Here is a 25015-nt window from a genome sequence, read left to right as displayed (position 1 = left end):
GTTTCAGATTCAATCGCATATATAAATACAGTTGTCAATCCAGAAACTTTACAGTGTACCGAGCAGCATGAAAAACTTCAGATTGTGAATGGGTGTAATAAACAGAAAGCAAGAGAAGAGCCTTATAATCACTAAGGCTGTCAAATCTCTAAAGCTGAATTTGCACTCTTGCGTTTGTACAATCAATCCCTTATTTACATTGTTTACACTTTGTTGGTTATAAGGAAAGGACTCGCGTTGAACAAAACAAAACCTTGTGCGTTTTCAGCGGTGTTGAGTGGATTCTGACTAACTTATTGACTAGCACCTCTGATTGGCTATTGGGTTCATGCGCTCAACAGATATAATTGTGATTGGTTAAAATGAGACTTTTTTTTACGCTTGTAAAACACGAAGTTTGAAAGCGGGTATCAGCGGGTACCAAATACACCCGGTGCTGCTATGGAAAAAAATATTTAATAATAATAATAATAATAATAATAATAATATAATATAATATAATAAAATAATATATTATTATTATTTTTTTTTTTTGCTAAATTATTCAATTGGATTTTGAGCAAATCTGATTGAGAGCATTTCAAAGAAATCCAAAATAAAGTTGATGATGATTAATACTTTAGTAATCCCGAAGGAAATTCAAGTTAAAGAATTGGTTATAACTTAAATGTCTCTAAGGGCCCTCTGTTGCTGCTGGAAGAGGTCTTAGTGAGGCCAGCAGGGGGTACGGCTCACCCTGTGGTCTGTGTGGGTCCTAACACCCCAGTGTAGTGACGGGACACTATAAAGACAAAGAGCACCGTCCTCCAGATGAGACGTTAAACCGAGGTCCTGACTCTCTGTGGTCATTAAAAATCCCAGGATGTCTTTCGAAAGAGTAGGGGTGTAACCCTGGCATCCTGGCCAAATTTGCCCAGTGGCCTCTGTCCATCATGGCTTCCTAATCATCCCTATATATATATATATATATATATATATATATATATATGTAATGGGTGTGTTTTGGCCGTAACGTGCAACAAACCAATCAGAGTCTCATCTCCCATTTCCTTTAAAAGCGGATTGGCACCATGGCGGATTTTACATGACGGAATTTGCAAGCGTAAAAACTGAACGGTTCTCTAGCAAGGAAATGGATCTGCTCAAGCATGAGGTTAAAGCGCACGAGCAGACCATCTACGGGACAAAGTTTACGCTCGTTTTGGACCCGTCGATAGGCACACATTACCAACGTGCTCTATTTCAGTCGCCTCAAAATAGCAATACGCCAACAATGCGCCTGAACACACCTCGTTTTCAGACCAGCACCCATGGGCGCAAGTGCATTTGCCATTTAAACAACGTGGCGCAGGACGTGAAAATGATAACTGCGTCGGGCTGATACTAGCAAAAAACACTTGTGTCGCGCCTGACGCCCCATTTAGACTGGAAAATGTTACCTCGAGAAGAGTGTCTTTTAATTTTCCATACGCTGCGTCAAGATCATCATTGATAATGATCACATCAAATAATCCAGGCTCTTTACCTGAAAGATGGATAAATAACGGTTAGCATGCTATTTTAGATGTGAAAAAAAATTGCAGCATTTTATAAAAAAAAAATTCGTAGAAATGGATACCTACTTATTTCCACGTCCACTTTGGCTGCGTCTAAGCGTTTTTGTAGACTTTCCTCAGATTCAGTTTTTCTATCCCTTAATCTTTTTTCCTAAAATAAATAAAGTTATACAACTGAGATTAAAATGAAGACATGTAAACATTATATTTGGGGAGAGCGCGCTCATTTGAAGTATTTCTTACCAGGATGTCCATTGACGGGGCCTGGATGGACACATATATGGGGTTGAGATCGGTCCTCTTGATGTTCTTCACTCCCTGCATGTCAATGTCCAAAATGCAAATCAAATTTTTGGCCTGAACAGCCTGTACAGCTGCTTTACTGTGAAGAGGGCAAAAGTGAGGTTAGTTATAATTACAGAAATATTTCTGCATACATATTTCTAAAGTTTGAATATGAGGACAAGCGTGTTAAGTTATAGACCATTCAATAAGAACAAGCACTTAACAATGGGATTGTATCAGTGGTTTCAAAAGAAGGATGTCAGTTAAATCTCTCTTCAAACAAGACTTTCCAAAGAGGGCTGTACCTTGTTCCATACATGTTCCCTGAAAATTCGGCATTTTCAACAAATTCACCATTTGCTATTGCTGCCTGCATAACTTCCCTGGTAACGTAATGATAATCTGAAAGAAAAAAGAAGATTTTTTCAGAAGATACGTCACTCATCGACTGACTTTCAAAAAAACTGATATTTCAAAGGATGTTGCAATTATCATTTAATCAGCCAGAATACCAATTAAAAACAACACGCAACTGAAAGCACAAATTTGGAAAGCATATTTTTGATGCTTCATTTATGCACATGCGCTGACCCATGTTTTTTGGCTCATCACTGTATCAGTCAATTTGGGAATAGGGAAGAAAAGACTTGCGCAACTTCCACTTCATGACGACTTTAAAGTGCCTCTATTATGCCATTTTAAAGGTTCCTAATTTTGTTTTGGAGTTCTCCTACAACAGGTTTACATGCAAAGGTAAAAAAACATTTTTCATTTTCACATAATATACATTTCACATCACCACATTTTCAATGATTCTCAAACGACTCCGATGCTTCAGTCTCTCTAAATCCCTCCTTTCCGCAAGCTACTCTGCTCTGATTGGCCAGATGGCCCAGTCTGTTGTGATTGGTCGACCGCTTACAGCGCGTCAGAAACTAAACGACCATTGCCATTAACTTCAGCTCCGGAGGCTTCCTAAAGCTCAGCGATTGAACTGTAAAGACCGTAATGATGACGTCGATTTTATTTTATCAATTCAAGCATGACGATGATGAAACATTGGAAGAACTAGTTATTCAACCCGAACCTCCATCGCAAGGACAACTCGAGCAGGAGCTACTCAGTTAGAGGTACATTATGAGATGTTACAGCTGTAATTCCTCACCATCAGCATTAACAAGTGCAGGTCCATCAACAAACCAATGTGTATTTTTCTAATATATTGCGGTGAACATGCGGGAACTGAATCAATAACAGCGCGTACGTTAGCCGAGCTCTAACATGGATAACTGATGTAACATTAAAGTTTATAAAACAAATCTTGCTCCATCCTTTATCTTTACTCAAAGTAGTGAGAACGACAGACAATCTGCATTAATAGACAGAGTTTTAGGTAACAGTGGCCCACAACTGATCAGCAGAAGTATTTCAGTAAGACAGTAATAACATGATTCAGCCAGTTAGCAGGAGACCTACACAATATAAAACACAATATAAAACTCAAAACTAGGTATTTTGAACACCCGGTAGAAAATATATACATCAATAGATAATCATTCTTACAGGTTGTGATTCTGAGGAGCAAATTGGTCTAAATAAAGTGGGTACTGTCCCATCTTTAATGCGTTTTGTGAATCACATTTAGACCTCATGGATATTTGAGAAGCAATGGTAATACTGTTGTATTGTTGTGGTAATTTTAACCACTTACTCTTAATATCCTCATCCTTTGGAAGTGTTTACAAAGAGAATGTACTTCTGTAGAGCAGAAAACATCATCTTTTCGACATGTACACAACACGAACCAGCTACAGTGTTTGAGGAGGATCAAATTAGCCATGTTCACGGGCAGCCAATGAAGACCATAGACGGGCATTACGCAAACGTGTTACTGGCGTTACGTATGAAGGTCACGGAAGTGAGACTGGGATTCCTGACGACTCGTTTAGGTGGTTCAGAGTCGAATCTTTATTTTGGGAGACAATATTATGGATATTGGATATAAATAGTGGATTATTTATCATCCACTTTCGACAACTTTGCAGAGTTTAAATTCACAAACAGCTTTATTACACACTGCATGAGAGGTAATATTTGAAAAAGCATAATAGGGGCACTTTAAGATTTGATTCTGTTTGACTAACAACTGAAATAACTAGATATTTATGTAATGAACATTATGTTTTATAATAACAAGGCTTGTAGTAAAATTTAGTTTTGGGTTTTGAGGACAATGCAAAAGATATTTTCAGAAAAACATTGTTCTCTTTACCACTCAAGATCAAAAGCCTAACCTTTGCCGTTCTCCTCTCCTGGACGAGGGCTTCGCGTTGTATCTGGAAAAAGACCAATCTTAATTAAGAAAATTGAAAGTCCCTCTGTGCTGAAAATCAAGTTTTTAATGTTGTTTATATGTCTATGTGGTGTTTTTAATGTGCTTTCAGACAAACCATGTGTAAATTCATAAATCAACATCATTGCTGAGTATTTTCTCCTTAAAACTGCAGTGAAACAAAGACAGTCTCAAAAACACGGTTTGAAATCGCTGGTGTTTCTGATGTCACAAACTACCTTGTAACCAATCAGGTCAACGTGTGGCCGGCTTTAGCATATCATCATAACTATGCTGCGAAGCAGGGGAGTCTCAAGAGAAGCCAGATTATCCAGGTATATTTTTCTGTTGATATGAAAAATCTTGTACATTTAGCAATATAGCGGGTGAATTGTGTATATGATGTACAGTGGTGTGAAAAAGTGTTTGCCCCCTTGGTAAATATGATCAAATATGGCTGTAAAAAATAAATCTGAATTTTTAATCCTTTTGATATTTTATTTTAAAAATGTGCAAAATTCTAACCTTTCATTGAAGTAAAATAATTGAAAGTGGGGGGAAAAAATCACATTATGAAATAAATGAGATTCTGATGGAGGAATGGTCTCTGATCTCTTGCCAGGTGTTCTCCAAACTCATCAGGCATTATAGGAGAAAACTCAGAGCTGTTATCTTGGAAAAAAGAGGTTGCAAAAAGTATTTAATAAAAGGGGGCAAACAATTGTTCCCAACGTGTTTTGGAGAAAAAACATTTATTTCATAATGTGATTTTCCCCCCACTTTCAATTATTTTACTTCAATGAAAGGTTAGATTTTTGCACATTTTTAAAATAAAATATCAAAAGGATTACAAATGCAGATTTATTTTTTACAGCCATATTTGATCATATTTACCAAGGGGGCAAACACTTTTTGCCTGTACACTGTATATTACGATATTATGATGAACTATTTGCCTTTCTCCACTGACGTTCTTAGTTGTTCAAAGCGTTTCTGATGCTGATTTTTAGAAGGCATCTGTCTGACTCTGAGATGGTGAACGCGAACATGGTTTGTGGAACATAAGCATCACATTATTAGCTGTTTGATAACGTAGTCAAGCAAAAGGCTAATCATATTAATTACCATTATGTGTCCAACATTGTAAAGAGCGATATCCTTATGCAGTGTTTACTACAGTAACTTGAGTAAAATGTTGACCGATCAGGATCAGGTATCAGATTTACAGATCAGGTATTCTGAGCAGGTGTGAGTGAGTGGAGGTGGGGCTAATTTGCATAGTCATGGTTCACATATACTAAATGAAGCAAGAGTGTATAGTTACATTCAAGCTATTTTTTTACAGGACTTTTTATTTTAAATATGTCATTTTGGTGTTCGCAGATGAGTTTTAAGGAATAAAATGGTTGACTATTATAATTGTTACCACAAAAGAATTGCTGGTTCAGCATTTGTACTTGTGTCACATATGTATGTGACTTACGGGATACGCTGAAGCCAAATACACCATCGAACTCCTTGAGCAGTTTCTTTAACAGAGTGCTTTTCCCAGCCCCGGAGGGTCCACTCATCACCACAGGCCTCGGTCCAGCCATCGCTGCAAACACACCACAGACAGGGAGGAAGAAAGAAAGAAAGAGGCTTTCAGAAATATTCAATTCACTTTCAGATTAAAGTCACATTCACACAAGAATGAATCAGTCTAAATGTTTAGAAAACTAAAGACTCTTTGTGAACTAAAGACGAAACATTACTCTTTGTAATGAAATGAGCTTTGAGGCTCAGAAGGATCATGTGACACTGAAGACTGGAGTAATGATGCTAAAAATTCAGCTTTCCATCATAGAAGTAAATTACATTTTAAAGGTGCACTGTGTAATTTTTAGCGGCATCTAGTATTTAGGTTGCGAATTGCAATCAACAGAAGTATGGTGGCCGACAGGAAAAGATGTCGTCGTCTGAGACAGCAGAGAGTAGCCAGTTCAGCAATGAGGTTTCTTTACAAAGATAAATTAAGAAATTAGGTTTACTTAATTATTCAGTAAAACAATTGTTATTGCGAATGTTATTGTAACTTGTTCATCAGTGTGTCAGTGTTTTATTCGCTGACTTTAGCAAGCTTCCTTGCACGAAGAACAACATATTGACAAAACATTTGTCCGTTTAGGGCTCCTGTAGAAACATGTCGATGTAAGGGGATGTATGTAGATAGAAATGGCTCATTCTAAGGTAATAAAAACACAGCGGTTCATTATGTAAGGTCTTTATGCACCACTGAAAACATAGTAATGTATATGATATTGCATTTCTGTCAATAGATTCGCCTAAATATTACACAATGCACCTTTAAATGAATTAAAATAGAAAATAATTCTTTTAAATTGTAATAATATTTCACAATATTACCAAATAAATGCAACCTTAGTGAGCATTAGAAACTTCTTTCAAAACTATAGCCTATATATTTATATAAAAAGTTAATTATTCCAAACTTTTGTCCGGTAGTGACTTCTTCATGTCAAAATCCTGTCTCAACATGTTCCAACAGGACTGAAGCACAACAGCTCATTAGCTCTGAACGCAGCTGATGAGTTTCAGATGAGCCAATTCACTAAGGACATTTTAATTACGACGACAGTGGAAAATTACAGATCCTGTATTATGCCATGTTTCCGGGGGGATGTAACCTCCCCAATAATCAAAATGTTCACACTGCCAGTCCAAATCAGATTATTTGTGTATCTGATCGGAATTTGATCTAAAAATATTGATTGTCCACACTGTGTATGGCAACAGTTCAGATCCGATTTGTGTGTCCTGTGGCACTTTCTAAACTAAAAACTAAAAAAAAAAAAAACAGATGAAAAGAGGAGAACATCATCTTGCGCCAAGATCAATTAGAAAGCTTTCTAAACTACTCATGACCATCCTTACTAGAATTCATCACGTTTTATTTTATTTATTGTGGTAAATTTTGACTAACTAGACTTTCTAATAGATAATCTGTTAAGGGAATAGATTTTTTCCACTTGTGGCTATAGTTCCTCATAACACATGCCATCCATAGTGTGCGTGGCTATTTGTAAATGTAATGTGTCTGGCTTCTGGTGTAATCCACTTCCAGTTATTTCTAGTGTACAAAAAAAGCTCATTATGCTGCTTGATATTGCAAACTGGTATTTCTTAGCCTATTATTTTAATGTATTGTCATAATTGTAAACACAGTAGGTTGTAGAGCAAATAGTTTTACCATACAATATGTTTTCATTCTCATTATTTCCATATAGTGGCTAATGAACCGGAAGTCTCGCACATTCACAGATACAAATAGCTTACTTTCGTGTTGAAAAATAAGGTGGATAGATTAGAAAAAAGACAAAATTCTTGAATTACTGACCAAACATTCAGTGTTCCTGTGTAAAATGTGTTCTGATCTAATGATGACTGACAGGAAAAACCTGACCTACATATATAAGACAAAGCCAAAGTTGTTCCAAACCTGTATGAGTTTCTTTATTCTGTTGAACACAAAACACGATATTAATGTTTGTTAAGTTTTTTTTTTTCCTTCTATGGAAGTCAATGGCTACCGTCAACTGTCTGATTGCCAACATTTTTGGGTGAACTATCCCTTTAAGAGCCTGATGTATTGTTAAAGAGTAGGCGATAAACAATTTAAGTAAATATAATAAAATCTTAAGTTAGTTTGACTTCCCATGGCACTTGGAAGTAGAAAATTCGATAACACTTTACAATAAGCTTTCATTTGTTAATATTAATGTATTAACTAACATGAACTAACAAGGAGCAATACATTTGTTACAATATTTATGTATTAATATTAATCTTTGTTGATGTTAGTTGACAAAAGTCTGTTTATTGTCCATTCATGTTAGATCACAGTGTAATAATTAATGTTAACAAATACAACTTTTGATTTTAATAATGTATTAGTAAATGTTGAAATTAACATCAAGATTAATAAATGCTGTAGAAGTATTGTTCATTCTTAGTTCATGTTGACTAATGTTAGAAAATGAAACATTAAAGCAGCTGACATGTTAATGATAATGTCAATTAAACTGCTCGCTTAAGGCTTAGGTTTACTGGATTTAAAATATTTAAGCATTAAAACAATATGTAAATACACTCATAATAACAATAAGTCAATTTACATCACAATTCAAGCTCTGTGTTTGTATTGCTTACCTTGCTCAAATGTGCAAAAGGAAACATGTACAACACTCAATCTGATCTGAACGTGTGTGTGTGTGTGTGTGTGTTTTCTGATAATGTCCTGCTCCTATCAGCTCACTGGAAGCCAAACCTGTCCAACAACCCAGCCTTCTTTGCATGAGTTACTGCCATATCAGCATTACACCAGACTGACTCACAAACACATCTGTGCTTACGAGAACAAAAACTACAGCGTCAACATTGAGTAGTGATATTTCCCATTAATCTACTGAATAATTCAAATTTGAATCAAATTCAAATGCTACATTTTAGCTATGGGTGCGTGAATCTCACAAAAACATGTCCAGGTCAGCATTTAAGCCATTTTAAAATCAAAAAGAAAAAATATTCTGAATAAAGAAATGTCAATTTTGTATGTCTATTTGGACATACATTTTTTTTTCATTGATATTTTTCTTGACAATTAACACTTCCCTAAAATTTTCATTACCATAGACTTTTTTTTGTTAATTATGTATTGATATGTGTCATATGTATGATGACATTGATATGTATTGATTCGTGTGTGAAATATATGTACAAATGTACGATTTTTTTTAGAAACAAACAAAACCACACGACACACGTATGCAAAAATCACATACTCTGGGTGGCCTAATAATAATTTTAAAGGAATAGTTCACTTAGAAATTTAAATTCTGTCATCATTTACTCTCCCTCAAGTTGTTTCAAACCTGTATGAATTTCTTTCTTCTGTTGAACACAAAAGAAGATATCTTGAAGAATGTTGGTAACCAGACAGTTGATGGACACCTTTGACTTCAACGGTAGGAAAAGAAAATACTCTGGAGTCAATGAGTCCATCAATTGTTTATGCATACAGGTTTGAAACAACTTGAAGGGTGAGTAAATGATGACAGAATGTTCATTTGAACTATTCCTTTAAGAGGAAAATGTATTCATTCATTCATTCATTTATATATATATATATAGTGGGTCTGTAGAAAAATAAAATATTTTATAAAATAAAATAAAAGATGTTTATTGTGTTTGAACTGGTTTTGAGGATGGTGCACTTGAGGATCTTTCAGGTGTCTTTGTTTCGAGAGTGTAACATGAGTGTCGTATGTTTACTGAGTTATGAATGGCTGTAAAGAAAAGGCTGTGGAACGCCCTTAAAGTCATCATGATTGACGATTGATCAAAATTGACCCCATTTACTTTGTTAGCGCACATTACTAGACTTGTGGTGAACAATTAATCTGTGCAAGTTAATATACAGAAACATTTGTTTTTTGTGGTAATCTTTAATCAAAATCTGAAAATTTGCTTCCGCTCTGGAATGGCGTTCCTCCTCTGATGACGTTAGTTTGGAAAAAGGAAATGAGTCACAACAAATAAGTTGGAAATAAGTCAAAACACTGAAGTAAAGTCGGTAAACTTCAGGTTCACAGGGACTTTAAATGGAGATGGTACGGGCAGGTTTTATGCCAAACGACTAACCTTGGGCATGCAGTCGCTCATTTAGAATAAGCCAAATTCATTAACATCAGAACGAGGTTAAGAACAAATCCATGTGCGCACGCTCGTGTCGTGAATTAGGTGGATTCCATCAATTATTAGTGAATGACACCCATTATTCTCTCATTGAAAGTGACATGTGAAGGCCAAGTAACCCATACTTGGAATTTGTCCTCTGCATTTAACCCATCCAAGTCAGTGCACACACATTAGGAGTAGTGAACACACACACACACACACACACACACCTGGAGCAGTGGGCAACTATTTTTTGCTGTGGCGCCTGGGGAACGATTGGGGGTTAGGTGCTGATTTTGAGAATCGAACCCGCAACCTTTGGGTTACCAGTCTGACGCTCTATTAACCATTACGCCACTCACATTCTCAATGGTTATTCTCATTAAAATCTCCTTACTTTAATGTAGTATTTGTTACTGCACCACTTTTCTACAAATCAACTCCACCTCTACCAAGTCTACACCATGCAAGGTCAGTTTTCATATTGTATATTTATATACTACAGTACGTACTCACCACTATTTTAAAGACACTTCGTTTTTGCGTTTAAAACATTTTTTTTTGGGATATTACTGGTTTATGGTATATTTTAATTCATAATAATATCAGACTATAGATCTTAGTCAGGGTAGCTCCATATTTCAATTTTGACAGGAATGAAAACAATGCTGTGAGGGACAAAATACACTGCGTTCGCCGTTCAATGTATTTCACTGTTGTTTAACAACAATCAGATTGTCAAAATTCTGTAATCAATCGCTGACCCTCATGTCGTTCCAAACCTGTAAGACTTTAGTTCATCTTCAGAACGCAAATGAAGATCTTTTTGATGAAATCTGAGAGCTTTCTGTACAGTTTCTGTAGACAGCTACACAACTACCACTCTGACGCTTCAAAATGTTCATAAAGAGATAGTAAAACTAATCCATATGAATTGAGCGGTTTAGTCCAAATTTTCTGAAGAGTGACGATCGCTTTATATGATGAACAGATTGAATTCGGTCATTAAATGCTCTCTGCATGGGTGTAGTGGGTGAGTGATTAATGACAGAATTTGGGTGAACTATCCCTTTAAGCTAATCAATCTTTTAAAAATAACTACAAAATAAGTCACTTTTTTACTTTTGAAGTAAATTTAAAAGGATTAGGAGAAATTAGGAGAAAGAGATTTGAAAATCGCCTCGAGTCTTATAGTCTTACTCCAGTGAGAGCTGAAGTGACGTCTCAGAGCAAACAGCTGTGAGGGACATAAGGCACTTGAAGGTAATAGGCTTGGAAGTCCTTACAGCTCCTTTTCAGTGTCAAAATCAGAGCCACCGCTCACAAGAGAACGTTTAAAATACACGCACAGTCAATACACGCACAGTGAATTCAAGCAAGTTCTCACATCAATCACAGTTAACCACAACATGACACCTTGTGCTATTATTTAAAATTTATATTCAAGAATTCAATTCAATAGGGAACCTGAATCAATCAAACCCTGAACAATGAATGTGAACCATCCACATCGCTGTATAATTCACTACAGCTGGACGTTCCCCTAGATTAAACTGCAAAACAGCTGTAATCACAGGAAAAACCCTTGACAATGATCATAAAACAGGCCACATCTCATACTGACAGACTTTATAAAGAAGCTTTCCTCCAGCCTAATGAGCCTATCATATGTGCAACTGTTTTCCCCCTTTTTAATTCAGTGTCCTACACAACATTTGTTTCAACCTCTCCATTACAAACTGATGTCTTCAAATAAATGAGCTCCACGTGTGACATCCACATTTTAATGCAAGTCATATGGTGCAACCCCTCGCCATGAGACCAGTTTTGGCTGGTGCTTAAAGACAGCGCGTTTGTTTCCTCATCAACCTTTATAGTACTATTTAATCTTATGTTGTGTGCTGTATCGTCCATGTCTGAGTCTTCAAGGTCACAAGACGACGAGTGGGATCTTCTCAACACTCAAACTCCTCCATCCATTGACCCAGAAATCAATGAAGGAATCATCCAGCTTAGAGTCTTCTCGAACTGCACTGAGAAACGTGGATTCTTCCAGAGGCGCTAAGAAAAGCGATAGCTGTCGAAAAACCTCACGCATGTACAAATTCTACTCCCCCTTCACGTCACAATTTATTTAACTTACGTTTTACCTTTGCATAGGGGTGAGCGACCTGACGACAAAATATTAGAAAAGTGGAAATAAAGTGCTTAATGTGCATTTAATAATAAAGTGTTTATCGGTTAGAGGTAGGTTTAGGAAGGGCTTTATTGTCCCAATAAGGTGGCATCCATTTAATAGATGTAATCATTTACACTATGTTATTATTGTATACCGTTTAATGTACAACACTGAGGTGCTAATAGTGGCTCTGAATGAGCCAGTGGAATGGATCTGACTGACGGCGCTCTGAAGAGGGAACAGACATGCGCTGAATTAGAGACGGTAATAGTGAGTGGGTCCAATATCATTGGTCTTAAAAAGTTGGTGGGTTTTGTCCCAACGTGGGTCTGGTTCTGACACCCGTGCTTCTAACGATTGTGGAAACGTGATAAATCAAGATAAAATTACCATTGTGTCACATGCCATTCTTTTCCTTTAAAGCCATGTGCTTTCAGCTTTCCTTAAAATCCAAAACTTAAATGTCCAAATCAGTCAACTGGGACATTCTTTATTTTCAATTGAGTTATTAAAAGTGCACTAAACTGCGAAAGAGACACACTTTTGTGAGCAAAGTATACTTGGGGTTTTAGGCGCGCACATAAACGGTCAAATATACACAAAACATGTGACAAAATGTCCATCTTCACGAGCATTTACATAAAGACAGTCAGTTATGTGTCTTAAGTTGGGAATGAAATTGGATGCGTGTCATTATATTAGATCCATGCATTCGGTCTTAAAACCTAATGCAAATACCTGCCGCTGTCTGTGTCATTAATGTTAAACAAAAGACAGACAGAATCACTCACTGCTGTTGACTGAATCACTTTAGTTTTAATAAGAATCAATTCATACAGTGAAGACTTTGCTGAGTTTAACTCGGGGTTTAATTACCATTTTGACAACTGACTGTTAAATGCAATTCTGTGTTTTAAATTGTGCAAATATAGAAGTTCATAGGCTTGTTCCAATCTGGATATTATCGATAATACATCTCAAAATTGGGAAGATCGCGATTTAGATTGTGATATTAAAATTTTGGGAAGATCACCCACCCCTACCTATGCAGTTTAAATGAAGTGCATTTCACATATTTCTACAGGGCTTCTCGCTTTACTAATATTCAGAATGAATGTCTTAAACCAGCAAACCTCAACACGAGGACAGATCCTTTGGGCGCAGCTTGATGACATTTTGAAGTGATCAAGAATATTCCAATTTACAAAGAAGTTGAGTTTAGATTTCTCAGTTTCATTCACTGCATCCTTTCCTAACATTGAGCAGAGCCGGGAAGCGAGGAAAGTAAACAAGGATGCGCAATTAAAGAGATTAAACCCAGTGGTCTTTTTTTGCCATTGCCTTTGTTGGTTGACAGTTGTGCAATAAGTTTCTGCTCAGACAAAGTCAGACTGAGATTCCTCAAAAAAACACGTCTGTCTTCTTCCACCCTTTTACCTGCCTAGCCTTTTGACTGTTAGAAAAATATGATATTTCATTATTTAGAGATCTAACTCTTGCTTCAATTTTTCAATTAGGGTTTTCTCAGATGTTAGGCTGATAATGCGCTTTATTAGTAATTTTTGTTTAAACATTACATTACAAAAATGGAAACCAGACACTTTTTCACTCATCACACTGTAGCTTCCATATCTTTACACAGATGCAATCAAAAACCCTTAATAAACTATACATAAATCCATCCAGGCATATGCACAGCACTGTATTGTCATTTAAATGCTTGCATAATGCATTACACGTTTATGACATGCATATGACTAAAGCATAACGCAGCGGGTTCACTTTGAAACACACCGAACGTGATGAATACAAATCTGCCACGAGTATAAGAAAGTATGCAGTACAATTAAGCCTTATGAAAAGTCAACATCATAATGGCACTTCACAAATGGTCTGTAACACTTGACTGAAAAGGATGATGATGCAACTGGCGAGTATTTAAAGTTGTAGCTCATTTCAACTCACCTGAAAATAGCCTGGAGATAAACCTCACATACATTGGGATAAAAGTGGTCAAAAACAGGGAGAAATGTCTTCCCCCTCCGCCTAAAATCTTCCTCTCTCGCTCAGGTGACTGGCTTTCGCATGAGAGCCATTACTGATGCCCGGTGACGTCATCAGACGCGGACAGACGCTCCGCAGATCTTCAAAACATCATCAGCGAAGCGCGCGCCACACGGCAGATGATGTAGACATCGCATTTTCGTATTCACGACACTGCACGCGCTTTGTTGTTTTTGTAAGGAATCGTTTTTTTGGGGGGTGTCGTTGTGAATAGAGCTTGCTCGACACGATAATGTTTGTGGTTGTTAAAAGAGCTCTTCGTGCTGAATGCGTTACTAAGTAAGTTAAAGACGAGCGGTTTCCCGGATGTTGTGGAAACCCGAGGCCTGACTCCTCTTCTACTATACGCGTGTAAAGCATCTCTCAGTGCCTCCAGGAGGCTGGAAGTGTGCCTGGATAGTGAGCAGAAGTCATGTTCGGCTCGTCGAGATCTGGAGGGGTGAGAGGGGGACAGGACCAGTTCAACTGGGATGAAGTGAAAGTGGACAAACACAGAGAGAACTATCTGGGTGAGTGTCGAGCTAACGTTAGCCGCTAACTCAGTCAGCGCTATTATTGTGTGCTCTATATGCGAAGTTCACCAAATACAGCGTTATATTCAGAGAAGCATGATTTCTTGTGCAATTTACACGCTTGAATTAACTAATAATTGCTAAAATAGAGCTCATGCAACTGGTCTGTGGTAACATTTTGTACGTTAGTTTCCTGGCACACGATAACCTGTTCAGAAAGCTAATAACTCGTGAGGATATTGTAGCAGACTTGTAACGAATAGTTGTTTTGCTTTCCTGTAAAGATATTGCTACTCGACATCAGCATGGTTTGTCCATGACAGAGTGTCCTCTGGGTACACGTTGCATTAAATGTTTTCTTCTGTTTAAAGTCCTTAGTAATGTAAATTCAAACATTCCTACCTTTTTCCTTGGTATGATCTCTCATTACAACGCCTGTTAGTTTAATGTGTATGTGTCGGACACAGTTGTGGCTTTTGTTGGTGTAGTTGACGTGTTGGCTTTCTAGTTAAAGTACCCAGAGTCGCACGAGACGTGCACGCAGCGCGTCAGTTCACGAATCCTACTATGGCAAAGGCTCAGCATCTGAATATTAATAAGGTCATGCGGTCGTTGCTAGGTAACCTGCCCCCAGCGTCCTGCAGGAATCCTTCTACTGCGCATGCGTAGCTCATTAATATTGCTTTTATGTGCCGTGATGACGTCAGTGAGGCCTACTGGGCAGACGTGACGCAACCTGTTCAAGAACGCTATCTTCATCATAGTGGGATTCATAATTTGATGTACCATGTGCACATTTGACGTACCACGCAGTTTTTTTTAACCCCTAAGACATTTAACTTACAAAGTTGCTTGCTTATCTAGTCTCTATCAGTCAGAAGGGCAAAATGATTTAGTATTGATTCGTTCCATATCAGCTATATTTTCTACCCTTGAAATAATAATTTCAATTTCACTTGTTAATAACTGATAAGGACAATAATGCATTATCTATAAGCCCTGCCGCACACAAAATATTTTCATATTTTCATGATAGTTTGGCACATTTTCCAATAAACGCATATCAGATCAAATATCATATCATATCAAATAAATGTAATTCTCATGTTTTCTTTAATTTACAATGGCCATAAATTAAATGCAATACAACCAATACTACAATCAATGTGGTGCAAATACAATTTAAATAGTTCATTTTTTCTAATATAATCTTTAATAATGTGTAATATATTTTCAACATTACCCTATACTAAGAATGATATTTTTATGCTTTATATGATAATGAAAATTATGGGGGAAAATGTAGTTAATTGTCATGAAAGTACTAATTGTTCTGATGGTCATAGGTTTAATTTTTTAATAAGCTAAATATAATTTCTTGTTTTTTTTCTTCTTTTGATTTTGGGGTGAAATATTACTTCTTGACATGTTATGTAAGATTCGCCTAAGGTCTTGGGTAACACTTTAGTTTGGGGACCAATTCTCACTATTAACTTGTTGCTTATTAGCCTACATATTACTAACATATTGGCTGTTTATTAGTATTATAAAACACACATTAATACCTTATTCTGCATGACCATATTCTATGTCCCTTAATCCTACCCAGTATCTTAACCTCTACAACAATTACCTTACTAACCTTTAATAAGCAGTAAATTAGGAGCTTTTTGAGACAAAAGTCATAGTTCATACTAGTGAATATGTTTTCCCAAACCTAAAGTGTGACCAGCTCTTGTGTTGATTTTCCTCAGGGAATTCCCTCATGGCGCCGGTTGGACGGTGGCAGAAAGGCAAGGACTTGACGTGGTATGCCCGAGATAAGAAGGGTGGCGCAGCGGTGTCTAAAGAGCAGGAGATGGCAGCGGTGCGGGAGGCGGAGCACGAGGCCATGCTGGCAGCGCTGTAAGTGTGCGTGATCCATCAGTGGCCTGTCAAATAAAATCAGTGCAAATCTGAATGTTCTTGTCTGTTTTAGGGGCCATAAAACCATCAAAAAACAACCAACTGGTCTCACCAAAGAGGTTTGCATTTGTAAACATCCAAACATGGACATTTTTAATTATTTGCAGCATTTCTTGTTGCATTTTCTGATGCGTATTTCTCTTGCTGGCAGGATCTTGCAGATGTGTGCAGGAGGGAAGGAGAGGGGGAGGAACGGGACGTGGACCGGGTCTCTGGGCTCGGAAGCTCCAGGTAAAGCCAGTGCTGTATGTTCGTTTGCTGATCTCTTTGCCTGTTAAAAATACATTCTAAAGACATTTTATGCTCCAAGTAACTAATATTCCAGCATAAAATTACCCTAATGAATGTATAATACATATTATCAGGGTTGAGCAAAATTCAGAAGTGCAGAATATCTACCTATAAAAAATGACTCCTCTATTTTCATCTTATTTTTTATTTATAAATAGAATGTAACGTTCTGAGATTCTGCTTTTGTTCTTCATCAGGGCCGGGGCGAGAGGAATGTTGCTTTCCAAGCAAGAAAAAGAAGCTGTGAAAATGGGTTTGCCGGTTTTCACGGTATGTAGACATAGATAATCAGGTTTTAATGCTAATTTGATTTTAAGAATGTGTCATGGCTCATATCTCAAGTAAAGCTGTCACTGACGGTTATTTTAGTAATCGGACGATTATTTTGGTGTTTAATCGAGTAAATGGATCATTTTTTCTGGTACTAAAAATAGTCCTGAGTGAACAATAGCCTTTAAAATTACTTAAAATACATACAGTATACTGTATAATAACAATGAGGTAATAATAATTGATTCAAATGAAGTATCAAACCCAAGTAATCATATGGTTTTATTGAATAGCACTGTTGAAATACATAATGTAATATACATAATATAAACATAATCAACTTGTGTACATTATGTATGATAACAAATGTCTGCAGAAGGTGCCAAATGGTGTTAGTTGTTACACAGCATGATCAAATCCTTTAATATTGGCCAAACAACATTTATTTAAAATGTCCACTTAATCTTTAATATTTGGCCACTTTTTTCTAATGGAAACGCTACAGCCACTGTAATGTCTTGAACAAGAACATCAAAACACTCAAACTCAGAGTGAGGGTTAAAACTTTTATTTTTAAATCGTGATGAACAACAATTCGCATTTTAGAAACATATTCTCCTGTGTTGGCTTAGGTTTATAAATGATTTACATTACAAATCTGGTCAAATGGTGCACATTATGTTCCCAGATGAACATTGTAAGCAACCCAAACTCACGGCATATGCAGAGATGGAGTTTGTTAAGCGAGCTGCATGATACATTAAAACCATAACCAATAACCAATTTACCCCGTTTCAACCGATAACCGAGAAACACTTTGTGTTTCATAGCGAAGGAGCACGTAAATGATAACAGTGCAACACTTCGCTATGAAACACAAAGTGTGTCAGACTTTTATGCAGCATTTACTGAGACGCTGGAAGAAACACGTAACCTGCACGCATGTAAATAATAAAGCGTTGCGCTTCACTTTCTATAGATATTTTAATTGAATCACAGCCTTTGTGATTTCTCAATAGCACTAATGCTATATTATGATTTTTCAATGGTTTTAATATATCATGCAGCCTTAGAAAACGAATGCACCACTTCCAGTATTGTGCCGGTTAATCGACACGGGTAAATTGCAATCAATCAAGGATTTTTAGAATCAAGCACTCATTTAATTGAGGAATTCTGACAGCCCTAATCTCAAGAATCATATTACAAGCAGAGTAAATCGTTACTGATCTTGAATTTATGAATTTATGTTTTGCCAGCATCATAAAGCTGACAGACCGCAAGAAGCCGCTAAGACGGCGGAGGAGTCCAACAGACATGACAAAGGAGATAAAAGGTATATAGACTAAATGATTCACAGGAAAAAAATAAGTTTGATCCATTTTATGGTTTTAAAGACTTGAGAACTGATATTAATTACAGATCTGACAGCAAAAAGAAGAGTAAAAAGGAAAAGAAGAGTAAGAAGGAGAAGAAGGAGAAAAAGAAGAAGAAAGAGAAGACGAAACACCGAAGCAGAAGGGACTCTTCAGATTCTGACTCTGAAATGTACAGTAAAAGGTAAACTGTGTATATTTTTTCCATTGTGTCAATTAACTAAATACCATCATTTACTTTTTGTTATGGATTATTTTATATGTAAAACTATAGATGTTTTATTTCTCTAAGGTGTAACGCAGTTTCTTCACAAGAGGGCGTTGTAACACAGTTTAACTGCTTTAGTGCTCACTATGAGCATCACATGTTTTAGTTAGTTTCCTCTTCTTATTACATAATACAGTCCTTTTGAAGACAGTGGTACAACTTTGTTTGGGTTGAAAAAAATGATCAAACTATGGTTCTGTTCAAAAACTTAGGGAGCTTCTAAGGTATTTTTTATTTTTTAGAGAGAGAGAGAGAGAGAGAAAGAAAATATTCCATTCTTTGTTGTCATGAAGTGCATTTAACATTAATTTACGCCAGTTTCTAACTGGGGTTAGTGAAAAAACTGCAGGGAGTTCGTGAGTTGGTTAAAAAGTATTAAAATAAGTAAATCACAAAAATTTTACCTTTTACAGTAAATAATTTTAAAATAAAATACTAGAATACTAAAAATAGAAATATATTTTATTTGTTTACCTGCATGTCAATGTGTCCATTAACAGGATTAATCAGAGAGCCGTAAACATAGAAATTTGATTAAATTATTGAAATATTAACTTAAAATTCAAAAGGGTTCAAACAGTTTGGGAATCCCTGAACAAATTTTTTTTGTGATTTTTTTTTTAAATTACATGAACAAAAACATTAATAAATATGAAAACAGCAATGACAATATATGGCCAAAGTCTTCCAGGTTTAAAATATTTTTGTCCAGACTTCCAGAATCAATAATTAGTGAAGGTCACTGGATATGATGATGACAGTAGATGAAGACAGATATACATTTGCAGTGTAATCTGCATAATTATTCATCTCATACAGTAGAGGCCAAAAGTGATGTCCGGAGGGGATATTTGTTTTAAATAAGAGGAATATATATATATATATATATATTATAATATTTTAAATATGAGGGAAGAACAAAACAATAAACTTGGTTAGGGTATATATCTAAAAAAATTATTTGGCAAAAAAGGCAAATTACATCTACAGGATTTCTTATACTATGCAAAAAAATTGCATAGAAAAACAAAAAGCTCATAGGATTGCATGCACTGACTACAACATAATCACGTATTAATATTTTTTTGGTTCTCTCTTGTTTTTGCATGTATTCATTTCTTTTTATGACAGCCTGGATAAAAATGATGTTGGCAATTTGGCATGTTTCATTGCGTTATCACAAATAAAACAATTGACTCGAAGCACTACTACGCAATATGCTTACAAAATCTTTAACAAATTTGAATCATATTTTAATAAAAGGTGAAGATGTCAACTCAGCTTGGATTATCTCGGCAAAGGAGAATTGCTCACTAACACAGATTTAGACAGATTTTTGAACAATATTTGAGAGAAATAGGCCTTTTGTGTACATAGAAAAAGTCTTAGATCTTTGAGTTCAGCTCATGAAAAATGGGGGCAAAAACAAAAGTGTTGCGTTTATAATTTTGTTCAGTATATTTAATTTTTTTTTTAATCATACCAAATCACAATTCATTCAATTTGTAACATTGCACCTATGATGCCTACAGTGGCAGCTAACTTGATTTTGGAAAAGAGCTGTAGTTTGATTAGATTTGGGAATCACAAATAGCACTCATTTAAATTAGTTTTTTTTTTTTTTTTTTTTTTTACGGAAGCTGAGATTGTCGGGTGATATTTCATATTTTAACTTCACTGATGCCTCTGTGGCTGACACTTAAACTGCTTAGGAGGGGGGATCACAATTTTTAACTGTGATTTATATCACCGTATCAGTGTTACACACCACCAACTTTTTATAAATCAAACAAAACCTCACAAGCTTCATTACGTTCATAAATTCACTACATAAAGTACACTCACGCTTAGCGGTATGTACTACTATAGCAAGTCTCAACTGTTTGATTGTTAGGGTTCAAATTTAAACTATAGTTGGATAAAAGTTGGATATATAACATCCTACTTTACATTCATGCATAAATACACTATAGTCATGTAAAGCGATCCATGCCATGGTCTGTCTGAATACCCTATTCTGATTGGCTAGAAGGTGTTCAATAAAATAGTTTAATGCACAGGTAGTTCCCAGTCAGTTTAATCACCGTTCTATATTAATGCTCTGTTTTCATTGAAGCACACACACACGGAGATCATGCTGAACACACACAGAAACATTCAGGAGCACAGAAACTTATCAACGGCCCATGGATTTTATCGATAAAATAGTTTTGCCACTGAATCGCTGAGCAGTGATGACACAAAATGCGATGTAAAAAATGAAACTAAGATAAATCATATTTTTGCACCTTGAATGTAAAAATTACAACCTATGCAATGTAACTGAAAACCAAAGTGACACACTTTAGAGAATTGTTTTTAAACTTGTAATAACTAGCTGCATTTTTGTTCACACCCCTGATTAATAGTAGTTGAAGCACCCTTTTATTACAGCACCAAGTCTGTTTAAATAGGAGTCTGTCAGCGTGCCACATCTTGACTTGGGAATATTTTCCCACTTTTTGCAAAAACATTGCATATCTGTTTAATTGTGATCATGGCATCTCATGTGCACGATCCTCTTCAGGTCCCCTTACATATTTTCTATAGGAATCCGGTCTGAGCTCTGGCGGGGCCATTCCAAAACATTCATCTGTCTTTGCTGAAGCCATACTTTTGTTGATTTAGATGTGTTTTGGATCATTGTCCTGCTGAAAGGGGAAAGTTCTCTTCATTTTCAGCTTTTGAGCAGACAACACAAAAGTCAACTGGTACTTGGAGCCAGAGATGTAAAGAGAACCTGATAACCATACTTTAAGTAAATGTTGAGATCAACGACTCTTGAGTCAAAACAATGGCAGTGACATTTTAAGATATCTCGGATATAGTTCTAGTGCAAGTGGCTTTCAGTTAAAACAGCTCACACATTAATTTTAGTCTGGGACTAGCCTTTAACCCGTGGTTTCACAGACAAGGCTTGAGTATCTAGTCTTAATAGTATTTTACTCATAGTGAATGTAGGCCCAAGTATGCATTAGTCCTCAACACCTTTATTTTTTTAAATCAAAATAAAACTGAACATCTCAGTATTGCAATTAATCAAGGTGGACACAACAGCCTCTTAAAAGTCTACAAACAGTGAAGTCTCAGTTAAGCTCAAGTGCTCAAAAGGGCATGAGTGCTGGTTTGGGCCTCATCAGTGGCTGCATGTCCTCATCTCATATATGAAAAACACCTGCGTAGCCTTGTTGTAGCCTTGTTGACAGGTTTGGGAGAGTGAAGGCAAAATGCACAAGATATCCCTTACGAAAAAAAGTATACTTCAGGTTCATTAATGAAGTATACTAAAGTAAAGTTCAAGTACATTTTTTTTAAGTATAATTAACTTTATGCAGTAAGTATACTAATATCAATGTACTGGTAGTATACTATTGTACTATTTCAATACTGCTTGGGACTAAATTGGCCCACTTTTTATTATATAAAAGTATATGTTTAAGTGTACTATAAGTGTAACAGTAATAAAATTTAACTATTTCACAACTACATTTCTCATTTGTACTGAATAAACATCTTAAAACGTCTTAAGGTACTTGATAGTACCTTCAATGTCCTGTAGATGCCCGGATCACTTCTTTTATAGCAGAAATAAACTGCTGCAGAAAAGGTTAGGTGCCAAACAAAATGTAATAAGTAATTGCATTTCTCATTACAAATCTATTGGAGTAAAGAGCACATATACTTACTCAAATGTTCATGTTTTTACCCGTGGACATCTGGCCTCAATGGGCTGGACAGAAGATTTCCACGTCAAAGAAGGCGGAGCCACTGAGCCACGCCTATTATGGATATGCTGTTCTTTTCCAGATGTGCGGTGTTGTTTTTGTGCCAAACATACCTGTTACAATTTTAGCCAAAAAGTTCAATAATGGTCTCATCAGACCATGGATTTGGGTGACTGTGTTTCATGGTATATCTTATTTACCTAATATATAAAAAAAATTGTAGCCCTCGCCTGAGCGACACTTTTTAACAACGAGATCCCATTGATGCTTCGTAATCTCTTGTAGAAGCATTCAAACAAGAAGATGTCAGAAAAATCTTAAAAGAACAGCTGAGATTTATTCAGATACGTTAATCAGTGTAATTTTTGGTGAAGATGGGCGTTAACTATTTCACATGAGCTTGATGATTATTTCACTCTGAAAACAGCCACAAACTCAATTATAAAAGGGTGCACTCTTATGCAGTTGGGATATTTCAAGTTTTTATTTTTATCTTTTTTCTCTGAAATGTCACTTTGTTTTTCCGTGGTATTGGATGGGTTGTAATTTTTACATTTAAAAAGTTCTGATATGATATATCTTCTCCTTTTTTACATCACAAAAAACAGCTGTTTTAACAGAGGTGTGTAGACTTTGTGTAAATCCACTGTTTATATACTGTCTAATTTAATCCGCATACGTAAAGCAATATATAAAATGTAGCACATCTCAACTGCTTGACTTTATTTAGTACCAAAATGTAATTAATATTATCACCCAGCTTTTTATATAAAGTTGGATATGTAAGTACACCCAGCTTTATCTGCATACATCAGTGTACTCGCATAGGGCGATATGTACTATATAGCAATCTCAGTTCAAAAAACTGTTCGATTGCTTGTATTATTGCAAAATATAAGCTATATTATCGCCCAGCTCTAATCTTCTAATTGCGACTATAAGGCATGAATATATTAAAATGTTATACACGTCAACATTATCATTTTCTTTAAAGAAGTTTTGAAAAAAATGTGTATTGTGAAAAGTGCTAAATAAATAAATGTGACATATTTGATATAATCCGTAGACAAGGATAGTGTATTCCTCATAGTCCGTGTCAAAATTATGGTCCTCCTCTCAAACAGAACCAAACTTCCCATGCTCACCAGGAATAAATGATTGTCTAGGTGTGTTTTGTGCTCCCCAGGCCAAGAAAAGATTCCCGGGACCACCATGGTCCTAATCCATCAAGGAGCAGTCAGAGTGGAGCCGGAGCCCGTGACAGCCATTCAGGAGGAGGGCCAAAGGCTGACCGCAGGACACTGCCCCCCCCTCGCCAGCGGCACGACACGGACTCGTCCTCTGATGGACCAAGCTACCGGCGGCGCCACCACACCAGCTCAGATCCCTGATGCCCCGTCCACACCACCTCACCCCGAGAATGGATCTGATTGGCCCCTTTGTCAAGCCCTGGTCAACTTAGGCCACGAGACACGGCAGCTCAGCGAGCACAGATTCATATGCAGCACACTAGTAAGGAGTTCTGGGTATCATGTAAATGTGGAGGAAAACTTTACCTTCGGACTAATTAGCTTGTACAGCACTCTTATTCTGGACACAAAGTGAGACCTTTTCCCAAAAATGAAATTCTCTCATCATTTATTCACCTTCATGCCATCTGCGATATATATGACTTTCTTTCTTACGTTAAACAAACAAACTAATATTTTTAGGAAAATAATCAATCTCTGTGAGTCCATAAAATGCAAGTGGCCAAATAGAAATGATAGGTGTGTAAGCAAAATTTTTCAAAAGTTAAAAATATGAGTATTTTTCTTACACATACCTATCATTTCTATTCAGAAGACATTGATTCATCCAGTGGGGTCATATGGATTACCGTCCGATTGCTGTGTGTGGTTTTTAAAAAACATCTACAGAGTGGCACACAGTCACTTGCATTATATGGACTCACAGAGATTGATTATTTTCCTAAAAATATTAGTTTGTGTTTATCGGAAGAAATAAAGTCCTATATGCATGCAGATGGGATGAGGATGAATAAATGATGAGAGTTTCTAAATCATTTCCTCTCAAAATACTCAAAAAAGAACAAATTTTATACCATTTGTTGTCTTGCTGTGTTTGAATTTATGCTGATTCTTATTAAAAAATTACAGCAATCAGAATGACAAAAACTCAGTTATGTATTAGAATTTTGGAGTAAAATGGGATTATTTGTCATGAAAATAATATCACATAATGCAAAAAAAGAAAGAAAAGGTTTTGAGCCTTTTGGGTTTTGAGCTGAAATGATATCTGGACACGTTTTGGTCTTCGATGCATAAAGAGAAAACTCCGATCTCCAGCGATTGCTGCAGATATGATTGACTTTTTATTCTTGTATATGTTTGGTGAAATAAACTTTTTCCATCACA

The 25015-nt window shown here is 36.2% G+C and overlaps 2 protein-coding genes across 3 annotated transcripts in view; one reads left to right on the top strand and one right to left on the bottom strand.

The window, feature by feature from the left end:
* The window catches only part of guk1a (guanylate kinase 1a), an 18226-nt gene extending 2998 nt beyond the window's left edge, over window positions 1–15228 (bottom strand). Inside the window, exons 1-7 of one of the 2 annotated variants that reach the window (XM_084119127.1) lie at window positions 15067–15228; window positions 5657–5770; window positions 4136–4177; window positions 2147–2243; window positions 1800–1938; window positions 1623–1707; window positions 1440–1525 (exon numbers count right to left, since the gene is read on the bottom strand). In XM_084119127.1, coding sequence (XP_083975253.1) covers window positions 1440–1525; window positions 1623–1707; window positions 1800–1938; window positions 2147–2243; window positions 4136–4177; window positions 5657–5770; window positions 15067–15091 — 588 coding nt within the window. In that variant the 5' untranslated portion in view covers window positions 15092–15228. Of the gene's footprint in view, window positions 1–1439; window positions 1526–1622; window positions 1708–1799; window positions 1939–2146; window positions 2244–4135; window positions 4178–5656; window positions 5771–14053; window positions 14252–15066 lie in introns of those variants that run through there. The other variant, XM_084119126.1, reaches the window with a different exon arrangement.
* On the top strand, window positions 14524–25015 carry cUnh1orf35 (chromosome Un C1orf35 homolog). The gene is made up of 8 exons (XM_084119125.1): window positions 14524–14661; window positions 16419–16569; window positions 16643–16688; window positions 16781–16860; window positions 17118–17190; window positions 18450–18526; window positions 18613–18750; window positions 23785–25015. The coding sequence occupies exons 1-8, from the start codon at window positions 14565–14567 to the stop codon at window positions 23987–23989; spliced, it is 867 nt and encodes a 288-aa protein (XP_083975251.1). The 5' UTR covers window positions 14524–14564; the 3' UTR covers window positions 23990–25015.

The sequence above is a fragment of the Abramis brama genome (genome assembly GCF_963993115.1).
Source record: "Abramis brama genome assembly, chromosome: 7".
Classification (NCBI taxonomy): Eukaryota; Metazoa; Chordata; class Actinopteri; order Cypriniformes; family Leuciscidae; genus Abramis; species Abramis brama.
The sequence above is the reverse complement of the archived record's forward strand: the minus strand, read 5'-3'. Positions and strand labels throughout refer to the sequence as shown.

What these genes read in the sequence shown, in the direction of transcription:
- cUnh1orf35 (XM_084119125.1), top strand. Translation starts at nt 14,565, where the DNA reads ATGTTCGGCTCGTCGAGATCTGGAGGGGTGAGAGGGGGACAGGACCAG. An exon ending in CAACTGGTCTCACCAAAGAG is followed by an intron (nt 16,689 to 16,780) that starts GTTTGCATTTGT and finishes TCTTGCTGGCAG; the next exon opens with GATCTTGCAGATGTGTGCAG. An exon ending in CATGACAAAGGAGATAAAAG is followed by an intron (nt 18,527 to 18,612) that starts GTATATAGACTA and finishes TATTAATTACAG; the next exon opens with ATCTGACAGCAAAAAGAAGA.